Source organism: Entelurus aequoreus, linkage group LG14, assembly GCF_033978785.1.
Source record: "Entelurus aequoreus isolate RoL-2023_Sb linkage group LG14, RoL_Eaeq_v1.1, whole genome shotgun sequence".
Lineage (NCBI taxonomy): Eukaryota > Metazoa > Chordata > Actinopteri > Syngnathiformes > Syngnathidae > Entelurus > Entelurus aequoreus.
The window spans coordinates 55,619,745-55,632,244 of NC_084744.1; the positions used below are offsets into that span (position 1 = coordinate 55,619,745).

At 37.4% G+C, this 12,500-nt stretch overlaps 1 protein-coding gene across 2 annotated transcripts in view; it reads right to left on the reverse strand.

Annotated features, from left to right (window-relative positions):
* The window catches only part of LOC133665068 (glutamate decarboxylase 1-like), a 58,815-nt gene that overhangs the window by 39,245 nt on the left and 7,070 nt on the right, over positions 1-12,500 (reverse strand). For both annotated transcript variants that reach the window (XM_062070238.1, XM_062070237.1), the window contains 3 exons: positions 10,337-10,471; positions 6,214-6,456; positions 115-205 (listed from right to left, as the gene is read on the reverse strand). In XM_062070238.1, the coding sequence (XP_061926222.1) occupies positions 115-205; positions 6,214-6,456; positions 10,337-10,471 (469 nt within the window). The remainder of the gene's footprint in view (positions 1-114; positions 206-6,213; positions 6,457-10,336; positions 10,472-12,500) is intronic.

Sequence of the window (12,500 nt, forward strand, 5' to 3'; positions counted from 1 at the left end):
GGGGGAACAAAAAAAAAAAGTAACATTTACACTAACTGACAAGTGGCCTACAAAGCGCATGATCTGTTATGGCATGCAGCGTCAAAAAGACGACAAGATCACAGCCTGACTCACATGTTGGTGTTGGCGGTGGAGGTGAGCCACTCCCCGGCAAGGCCGATGATGTCCAGGCCTGAGGACAACTGGTTGAAGAAGCGGGGGTGACCTGAAGGAGAAACAAAAAAAAGGTGCCCGGCATATTTTAGTGATAGCGGGATCCCCGGGGTAATTAAACCCTAAATAGATTGTTGCGGCACTCTGTTAACAAGGTGAAAGTACGACAACCGTTTAGACTCCAAGGTCCCTTGCACGCTCAGAACGCCTCCAGCCTGAAAGCAGCCGTGGATAAAAAAAAAAAAAAGTGCTGCTAGTCCTTTTTAAGTAGGCTTCATCGCGTGGAAAAACTTCACTCATGTCGGCGTGAGAGGAATATTTTCCCACATTTGAGCAGACTACGGACTACAAAACCCAAAACCGGTTAAGTCAGGCACGTTGTGTAAATGGTAAATAAAAACAGTTAATCCTTTTCAACCTATATTCAATTAAATAGACTGCAAAGACAAGTGAAGTGAATTATATTTATATAGCGCTTTTCTCTAGTGCAGAGGTCGGCAACCCGCGGCTCCGGAGCCGCATGCGGCTCTTTGACCACTCTGATGCGGCTCAGCTGCATACTTGCCGACCCTCCCGGTTTTCCCAGTATACTTAACGACCCCCTCGATTTTCCCAGGAGACCCAGGAGACTGCCTCTCCTAGAAATCTCCCAGGGCAAATATTATCCTATCTTCACTCTAATGACTTAATCAAGGGCGTGCCCTAATGGCACTGCATTAATTGTACCCTATAGCATTTACAAACAGCGTGCCAGCCCGGCCACATGTTATATGTTGCTTTTACTTGCACACGTAGGAGACAGCAAAGCATACTTGGTCAACAGCCACACAGCTTACACTGACGGTAGTCATACAAAAACAACTTTAACACTGTTACGTTACAAATATGCGCCACACTGTGAACCCACACCAAAAAAGAATGACAAACACAAATCCCGGAGAACATCCGCACCGTAACACAACACAACAAATACCCAGAATCCCATGCAGCCCTAACTCTTCCGGTCTACATTATACACCCCCGCTACCACCAAACCCCCCCACACATCATCAACCCCCCCCCCCCCGCCCCCCCCCCCCCCTCTGTGCGTCGGTTGAGCGGAAGAGTTAGGGCTGCATGGGATTCTGGGTATTTGTTGTGTTGTGTTTATGTTGTGTTACAGTGCAGATGTTCTCCAGAAATGTGTTTGTCATTCTTTTTTGGTGTGGGTTCAAAGTGTGGCGCTTATTTGTAACGTAACAGTGTTAAAGTTGTTTTTATACGACTGCCGTCAGTGTAAGCTGTGTGGCTGTTGAACAAGTATGCCTTGCTGGCACTTACGTGGGCAAGCAAAAGCTGCATTCTACATGTGGCCAAGCAGGTACGCTGTTTGGGCAGGCTGTAGAGGGCGCTTAAAGCAGTGCCATCACGCCCTGATATTCGGGGGTCTCCCGGAAAAAATGAGAGGGTTGGCAAGAAAGACGCTATCAAGCGCCATTCAATTGAAAGTCGCGGGCCGCACTAACATTAAATTTCCATATTGAGATGCGTGCCGATGCGTGTGTCAGAGACCCCTGGTTAACATAGCGCAAAGCAATTTGCATACAATGCTTTGTATGCTGTGTTTTTCATTTTAAATTTTCAAAATTTTTTTGTGGCTCCCATTGTTTTCTTTAATTTGTGAAACTTTCCAAAATGGCTCTTTGAGTGGTAAAGGTTGCCGACCCCTGCTCTAGTGACTCAAAGCGCTTTACATAGTGAAACCCAATATCTAAGTTGCATTTAAACCAGTGTGGGTGGCACTGGGAGCAGGTGGGTAAAGTGTCTTGCCCAAGGACACAACGGCAGTGACTAGGATGGCGAAAGCGGGAATCGAACCTGGAACCCTCAAGTTGCTGGCATGGCCACTCTACCAACCGAGCTATACCGCCCTAGACAAGATATTTTTAATGTTGAAACTGGAAAATGGTGTTATTTTTTGCAAATATTAGCTCATTTGGAAATTGATGCCTGCAACGTGTTTAAAAAAAGCTGGCACGAGTGGCAAAAAAGACAGAGAAAGTTGAGGAATGCTCGTCAAACACTTATTTGGAACATCCCACAGGTGAACAGGCTCATCGGGAACAGGTGGGTGCCATGATTGGGTGTAAAAGCAGCTTCCATGAAATGCTCGGTCATTCCCAAAACAAGGACGGGGCGAGGGTCACCACTTTGCGAACAAATGCGTGAGCAAATTTGTTTAAGGACAACATTTCTCAACCAGCTATTGCAAGGAATTTAGGGATTTAAACCATCTACGGTCCGTAATATCATCAAAAAGTTCAGAGAATCTGGAGAACGGCTGAAAACCAACACTGAATGGCGGTACTGCATCAAAAAGCGACATCGGTGTGTAAAGGATATCACCACACAGGCTCAGGGACACTTCAGAAAAGCACTGTCGGTAACTACAGTTGGTCGCTACATCTGTAAGTGCAAGTTAAAACTCTACAATGCAAAGCCACAGCCATTTATCAACAACACCCAGAAACGCCGCCATCTAAGATGGACTGATGCAAAGTGTAAAAGTGTTGTGTAAGACTTTTAAAGTTATTTTTTATTTATTTCAACGCTTACATCACGAGATCAACTTTAGATTATGGCGTGGGGTTGTTTTTCAGGAGTTGGGTTTGTCCCCTTAGTTCCAGTGGAAGGAACTTTGAATGCTCCAGGATGCCAAAACATTTTGGACAATTCCATGCTCCCAACCTTGTGGGAACAGTTTGGAGCGGGCCCCTTCCTCTTCCAACATGACTGTGCACCAGTGCACAAAGCAAGGTCCATAAAGACATGGATGACTGAGTCTGGTGTGGATGAACTTGACTGGCCTGCACAGAGTCCTGACCTGAAACCGATAGAACACCTTTGGGATGAATTAGAACGGAGACTGAGAGCCAGGCCTTCTCCACCAATGTGACCTCACCAATGCGCTTTTGGAAGAATGGTGGAAAATTCCTATAAACACACTCCGCAACCTTGTGGACAGCCTTCCCAGCCAACCCTATGGGTTAGGAATGGGATGGCACTTCAAGTTCATATGTGAGTCAAGGCAGGTGGCCAAATACTTTTGGTAATATAGTGTATAAGTCAAAACAACTATACGTCTAATATGAATATATGGTACTCTATGGTACTCTGGCGGCATCTGGTGGCCGAGGGGTCAAAATACACCGCTATGTGGTGCTTGAATTAATTCGGTTTTCATTGGAAAAATGGGCATTATAAAAGTGAGTCGACGGGGGACAAAAGGGTCCCGGGGAACTCCAAAAGAAATATAAATAACCTTAAAAGTCTTATATAACACTTTTACACTTTGCATCAGTCCATGTTATATGAGCTCGGGCCCAGAGAAGCCGGCAGCGTTTCTGGGTGTTGTTGATAAATGGCATTGGCTTTGCATTGTAGAATTTTAACTTGCCAAAACATGACTTGGCAAAAAAAAACGGACAGTGCCAATTTTGAGATCAATTCCTTTCCGGCTATAGTAAAATGAACATTTCTGTCAGAATAATTGTATCTAAGTTATCACAAAACTTTGTGTTGCCATGAGTTCCCGGCGAGAGGACAAAAGCTGTCTTTGATCCTACCAAGAAGAAGGCTTGTAAAACTCCACTGTGTAGGATGGGAAGCAACATGAAGGTGTTTTGTTTCTTTGATGTATTGTAATCCACAGAAAGATTTCGTCTTGACCCGAGAACTAGAAAGCGGAGAGGAAGCAGGACCAGACTCCCCTCCAGGCGACCTTTTCTTTGAACTGTTTTAATCAAAGGCGATGGCTGTTTACGACCCCCCCTCCCTTAGAAACAGCTGTTGCCATGTAATCAGGGAAAGTCCAAATAAAAGAGGAGGCGTACAATCTTTCGTCAGAGCGTGGTGGGACTGTGCAAAGAGTACAGTCCAGACGTTTCTCCTCATTGAGCCCAATTAAATTATGTCTCTGTTTAATTCCTTGCTTCTTGTCTTGTTTAATAGATGTCATCAGTGTTTGAACCTGACAATTCCGTTGCATGACGACATCTTCAAAAGGCAATAAAAAGACCCGCAGAGGTCCCACGTCCCCTAAGAGTTCACTTGGTCCTGGTGATAGTACATTTTTTTAAGGTCTCACCTTGTTTTTTTGTGTTTTATTTTATTTGTATTTTATTTCACCGTGCAATATTTGGGTATATTGATTGATTTTACGGCGCATTAAGTGTATGTTATATCGTTGTAAAAGCCAAGCTGGGGACATGAGTTGTGAATTAGCATTAGCATTCATTATTTTTGGAACTATGTGTTGAACTGTGTTAAAATAAAATATATTATACTCATTTTTGCAGCACGTTCCTAAAAACTAGTGTTTTTTTTTTTTTGCAGAAGCAGAAACAGCGGTGAATAAATAGACAGGAATCCAATGTCCACTGTAGGGGACGCTGGTTTTCAGGAATATGCAAAATAAGACTAATAGTGAAAGGAGAAGTACGGCCCCCGGTGTCAGAATAATTGTATCTAAGTTATCACAAAACTTTGCGAGCAGACAAAAGCTTGATCTTACCAATCAAAAGGCTTGTAAAACTCCACTGTGTAGGATGGGAAGCAACATGATGGTGTTCTGTTTCTTTCATGTATTGTAATCCACAGAAAGATTTTGTCTGGACCCAAGAACTACAAAAGCGGAGAGGAAGCAGGACCAGACTCCCCTCCAGGCGACGTTTTCTGTGAACTGTTTTACGACCTCTTCTTTGAACTGTTGTAATCAAAGGCGATGGCTGTTGACGACCCCCGTCCCTTAGAAACCGCTGTTGCCATGTAATCAGGGAGAGTCCAAATAAAAGAGAAGGCGTACAATCTTTCGCCAGAGTGTGATGGAGACTGTACAAGAGTACAGCCCAGACGTCTCTTCTCAATCGAGCCAAATTTAATTCTGTCTCTTTTTAATTCCTTGCTTCTTGTCTTGTTTAATAGATGTCATCAGTGTTTGAACCTGACACTTTGTTTTTTTGCTGCCTGATTTATTGTCATAATAAATAATTTTTACGACCTGCACCCTTGATCACCCCCTGGGAGGTGTGGGGGAGCAGTGAGCAGCAGCGGTGGCCGCGCCCGGGAATCATTTTTGGTGATTTAACCCCCAATTTTGTACAGTTACACCTAAAACTTGTGGATTCTGACACGCGGCACCATCTTCAAAGCACGGCGGCACCACCGGCCAGAGGTCCAGTGCACAGATAGCAGGCCCATCAAAATTTTCGCGGGAATTTTCTAGTTGAGACGTATTATGCTCAGGCTTTCGCGGGCCACATAAAATAATGAGGCGTGGCCAGATCTGGCCCTCCAAGCCTTGAGTTTGACGCCTGTGAGTTACCTCTAAAGAACTTAGTGGCCACATGCGTGGACAGCACCTTTTTAGCTCTTATTTCCAAAATTGTGTACACTACTGAATTGGGGTCTTATGGCCACTTATGTGGACACTTATACTGCCATCTGGTGGTGTCAGAAGAGTATAACATACAATGGAATTTGGAAAAAAAAAAAGTGTAAAAATAAGAATTAGCATGTCACTAAACATGAAGTACACGTTTGTGTACTTATGGACTAAGTACATCATACCAAAAGACGATTCTTAGTTTTTATTCTAATTAGGGTCCAATAAGCCCTAATTAGAAAAAAAGCATGTAAACAAACAGTTTAAGAGGTTTTAAATCCTCCCTGCTGTACAGTATTGTGTTTTCAGCACCACGGACAGCTCCTGGATCCTATCCTCCTCACCTGTGCTGGGTGGGAGAGCAAAGCCCGGTTAAATGTGAGGAAGTGGATGTACGGGATAAATCCCACGGGACAGTTTAGGCTCTGTAACGTTTTAACAGCTGCAAACAGGCCGTGTCAAGCCGCCCTCAGGCAACACTTGCTTTAATAAGTCGGATGAGCGAGCAGGAGGAGGGCGTCATTACCATGGGGGCGATAAATAAGGCCGCGGGCTGCAAACAGATTCCCGGGTGTTGAATTTGTGATTATACGTTTCCAAACATGGGGACTGTGATATATTGTTTTGCTTTCCCTTACCCGTACGGACGCCGTATTTGAGCGTGTCCCTGCAGTCCACCAGGATCTGCTCCAGGGACTCGGGCTGGTCGGACAGCTCCAGGTTGAAGCCCTCCATGCCCTCCAGGAGCTGGTGAGGGTGGTGGAAGTCCAGCACCTTGGTGGAGCGGTCGAAGGTCTTCTTCACGTAGTTGGTGAGGATGTCGACCACCTCCAGCAAAAACTGCATGGTCGGCTCTTCTCCGTTTTTGGCGGGCAGCAAATCTGGGGGAAGTGCGGATAGTTGACACGTTTACCAGTTTTTGCTACGTTTATGAAGGAATCATTAATCAGAAATCAAATATTTTCATAGAACATACACAACTTTATTATTGTGAACATTATGAGAGCCTTCTAAACAAGAAATAACATATTTTGGTCACTTTTAATCCAATATAGTAATGCTGCCTGAGGCTGAGCCAATCAGGGGCCACGATACACTGTGATTAATCACAAAAAAATATCACATTAATCACCAGGCAAATTAATCACAAATTATATTATGAAAGACAAGTATATCATTATTTTAAAAGTTTTTTTCTTCTTAATGATATAGTGTTATTATATCAGAATTAGAACTGTCATAAATAGCGAGTTAACTCGTGTGATTAATCACAAAAATTACCATATTGATTGCGAAGAAGATTAATCACCAATTATATGATGAAAGATAATTATATCATTATTTAAAATGGTGTTCTTCTTAATAATATGGTATTAATAATGTTATAATTAGGGCTGTCAAAAATAACGAGTTAACTCATGTGATTAATCACAACAAATATCACATTAATCCCCAGGCAAATTAATCACAAATTATATAATGAAAGACAAATGTATCATTATTTTAAATGTTTTTTTTTCTTAATAATATGGTATTATTATATCAGAATTAGAGCTGTCATAAATAGCGAGTTAACTCCTGTGATAAATCACATAAATTACCATATTAAATGCTAAGAAGATTAATCACTTGTGATTTAGGGCTATATAAATAAACATTGATTGATTGATTGATTGAATCACCAATTATATGATGAAAGATAATTATATCATTTTTTAGAATGGTTTTCTTCTTAATAATATGGTATTTATAATGTTATAATTAGGGCTGTCAAAATAACGAGTTAACTCATGTGATTAATCACAACAAATATCACATTAATCCCCAGGCAAATTAATCACAAATGATATAATGAAAGACAAATATATCATTATTTTAAATGTTTTTTTTCCTTAATAATATGGTATTATTATATCAGAATTAGAGCTGTCATAAATAGCGAGTTAACTCGTGTGATTAATCACATAAATTACCATATTAAATGCTAAGAAGATTAATCACTTGTGATTTAGGGCTATATAAATAAACATTTATTGATTGATTGATTGAATCACCAATTATATGATGAAAGATAATTATATCATTTTTAGAATGGTTTTCTTCTTAATAACATGGTATTTATAATGTTATAATTAGGGCTGTCAAAAATAACGAGTTAACTCATGTGATTAATAACATCAAATATCACATTAATCACCAGGCAAATTAATCACAAATGATATAATGAAAGACAAATATATCATTTTAAATGTTTTTTTCGTATTAATAATATGGTATTATTATATCAGAATTAGAACTGTCATAAATAGCGAGTTAACTTGTGTGATTAGTCAAAATATTTACCATATCAAATGCTAAGAAGATTAATCACCAATTATATGATGAAAGATAATTATATCATTATTTAAAATGGTGTTCTTCTTAATAATATGGTATCTATAATGCTATAATAAGGGCTGTCAAAAATAACGAGTTAACTCATATGATTAATCACAACAAATATCACATTAATCACCAGGCAAATAAATCCCAAATGATATAATGAAAGACAAATATATCATTATTTTAAATGTTTTTTTTCCTTAATAATATGGTATTGTTATATCAGAACTAGAACTGTCAAAAAAAAGCGAGTTAACTCGTGTGATTAATCACAAAAATTACCATATTAAATGCTAAGAAGATTAATCACCAATTATATAATTAAAGATAATAACACCTTTTTTTTTTAGATTGCTTTCTTCTTAATAATATTATACTATTTATGTTATAATTAGGGCTGTCAAAATAAGGAGTTAACTCATTTGATTAATCATAAAAAATATCACATTAATCACCATGCAAATTAATCACAAATGATATAATGAAAGACAATTACATCATTATTTAAGTATTTTCTTCTTCTTAATAATATGGTATTATATCAGAATTAAAACTGTCAAAAATAGTGAGTTAACTCGTGTGATTAATCACAAAAAATACCACATTAATTGCTAAGATTGGTTTGGTCTCCTCTAGCGCCAAAGAGCATTGATAATTTAGGTCTATTCAAACATTTTCATGCTTGGAAATGTAAAAAAAAATTGGAAAATTTGCTTTAATTTTTAAGAAAAATATCTCAAAATAATTAGTGATGATGATGATATTTGTTGTGATTAATCACATGAGTTAACTCCTTATTTTTGACAGCCCTAATTATAACATAATTAATACCATATTATTAAGAAGAAAAACATTTTAAATAATGATATAATTATCTTTCATTATACAATGTGTGATTAATCTTCTTAGCAATTATTGTGGTTATTTTTGTGATTAATCAGACAAGTTAACTCGCTATTTTTGACGGTTCAAATTCTGATATAATAATACCATATTATTAAGAAGAAAATAACATTCAAAATGAAATATTTGTCTTTCATTATATAATTTGTGATGAATTTGCGTGGTGATTAGTGTGATATTTGTTGTGATTAATCACATGAGTTAACTCCTTATTTTTGACAGCCCTAATTATAACATAATTAATACCATATTATTAAGAAGAAGAACATTGTAAATAATGATATAATCATCTTTCACTACACAATGTGAGATTAATCTTCTTAGCAATTAATGTGGTAATTTTTGTGATTAATCACACAAGTTAACTCGCTTTTTTTGACAGCTCTTATTCTGATACAATCAACACCATATTATTAAGAAGAAAATAACATTCAAAATAATGATGTATTTGTCTTTCATTATATCATTTGTGATTAATTTGCCTGGTGATTAATGTGATATTTTTTGTGATTAATCACATGAGTTAACTCCTTATTTCTGACATCCCCAATTATAACACAATTAATACCATATCATGAAGAAGAAAACCATTTTGAATAATGAGATCTTTCACTATACAATTTGTGATTAATCGTCTTAGTAATTATAGTGCTAATTTTTGTGATTAATCACACGAGTTAGCTCGCTATTTTTGACAGTTCTAATTCTGATATATTTTATACCACATTATTAAGAAGAAAAAAAACCTTTGAAATAATGATATAACGTCTTTCATTATATCATTTGTGATGAATTTGCGTTGTGATTAATGTGATATTTGTTGTGATTAATCACACGAGTTAACTCCTGATTTCTGACAGCCCTAATTATAACACAATTAATACCATATTATGAAGAAGAAAACCATTTTGAATAATGATATAATCATCTTTCAATACACAATTTGTGATTAATCTTAACAAATAATGTGGTAATTTTTGTGATTAATCACACGAGTTAACTCGCTATTTTTGACAGTCCTAATTCTGATATAATAATACCATATTATGAAGAAGAAAAACATTTAACCGTGATCAAATTGTCTACCAGTATATCATTTGCTATTAATGCAGTATTTTTTTTATTTATTAATCCCATCAATTATTTTGACAGCCCTAATTATAGCAAAATTCACGTTTTATTATTAAGAAGAAAAAAACATTTAAATTAATTAAATAATTTGTGATTAATTTGAACATTGCCGTATTTTTTTTAATAATAATCCAATATTTTTGAAAGCCCCATTTATTCATGTTATATTATTAGGAAGAAAAAAACATTTAAAATAATGATATACTTGCAACTTTTCATCGCCTCTGATTGGCTGGGAGTAATCACATGGTTATGCATCCTTCCCTTACAAAAGGTGCAATATTTGTTATGTCTGATGCACCCATGATGATGGTGACGATGATGATGATGGTGCACGGTTCTCACCTCGGGCGAACAGGTTGGAAAAGTCGGTCTCGGTGCGTCGGAACCGGGCGTCCCGGTCACTGTTGTCGCAGGACAGCAGGTTCTTCTGGCCCAGCCTCCCCTTCTCCTCCAGGCTGTTGTTCTTCTGCAGGAACCCTAACGTGTTGCATGGGGACGTGTCACCAAACATCTCCATCTCTTACGCATGCGCGGGTATTTATAATAATTCAAAACAAAAATATTAAGTTTTTGCTCAGCCTTGCATCATTAAGACTATTTCTGATGGAGGCCTATATATAGAATACACCACGCCCCCCCTTATTGCGCGTACACGCCCATAAAGCGGGTTAATGAAGGATGCCCGGAACCTGCCCTTATATGGTCCTGCGCGCTGATTGGTTCTGGTGAAAAAGGCCCATAAGGCCTGCCTAATTGCGACCAAAAAATAACCCCATAATGTGCGTTCTTGCTTGGATTGTGCGTGTAAAAAAAAAAAACAACATTTCCCGTGAAGGAAAGTGGGAAAGACATGTTTGTGTCCCGGGGGCGAGAGGGTCCCGCGTCATCGCGGCCACGGGGTGCTAATGTCCACTGACCTTCAGAAGATGAAAACCCACTCTGACACTTTCTCTGCCGGCTGGTTTGAGATGCTACACGCATGCGCACAGCGTCGCGGACCACGCATGGACTATCATTCAGAAGGTGCGCATATATACGAATATATTATATCCCTTTATTAAAAAATAAAATAAAAAATGTTTTTAAACACTCAATTTTGTGCAGAATTGACTAATTTTGGAATTCCACCCAAAAAAATAATAATTAAGCAGACTTTTGCATCATTAATAGCTCTATTGGAGTGGAACAATCACAGTTTGCCCCCCAGGGCCTCCCTATGGCTTAATAACCTCATGTTAGATCTAGAGAAAATTAAATACCTACCACATTTTTTTTCTTTGTTGTTGTTTTTATTCAGTGACACTTCTCTGTATGTTTGTGATTTTTATTTTTGTTGTTACCTTTTTTTCTCTCCTTTCAGTCAGTTATTGTGATTCTCTAGGTGATTGTGGTGAAGAGGAAGGCAGTACATTGCTACCCCACTGTGACTGAAATGTAGGACAGGGGGTGTTATTATTTTACTTGTATTATTTTTCTGTAATTTTATTTTTTTGGTATTTTTTTATTTATTTATTTATTTTATTTGTCTATTTTTTGGGCGGGGGGACAAACAAACAAACAAAAAAGTGTCTGTTTTCTCAGTGCCTGTATTTCGATTTGTCCATCAAATGAATGAATAAATATTATTACAAAAATAATAATAATAATAAAAATTATAATAATATAATCTGAGGGGTATACACAAGCAATTTTTTACTTGATTTGGGGCTGTATGATTAGTTACATAGCTAAATTAAAGACACTATAGGACAGGGGTCACCAACGCGGTGCCCGCGGGCACCAGGTAGCCCGTAAGGACCAGATGAGTAGCCCGCTGGCCTGTTCTAAAAATAGCTCAAATAGCAGCACTTACCAGTGAGCTGCCTCTATTTTTTAAATTGTATTTATTTACTAGCAAGCTGGTCTCGCTTTGCCCGACATTTTTAATTCTAAGAGAGACAAAACTCAAATAGAATTTCAAAATCCAACAAAATATTTTAAAGACTTGGTCTTCACTTGTTTAAATAAATTCATTAATTTTTTTACTTTGCTTCTTATAACTTTCAGAAAGACAATTTTACAGAAAAAATACAACCTTAAACATGATTTTAGGATTTTTAAACACATATACCTTTTTACCTTTTAAATTCCTTCCTCTTCTTTCCTGACAATTTAAATCAATGTTCAAGTAAATTTATGTTTTTTATTGTAAAGAATAATGAATACATTTTAATTTAATTATTAATTTAACCTATTTAAAACATGTCATCAAAATTCTAAAATGAATCTTAATCAGGAAAAATTACTAATGATGTTCCATAAATTATTTTTTTTATTTTTTCAAAAAGATTCGAATTAGCTAGTTTTTCTCTTCTTTTTTTCGGTTGAATTTTGAATTTTAAAGTGTCGAAATTGAAGATAAACTATGTTTCAAAGTTTAATTGTAATTTTTTTCGTGTTTTCTCCTCTTTTAAACCGTTCAATTAAGTGTAAATATCATTAATTATTAATTATTAACATAGAGTTA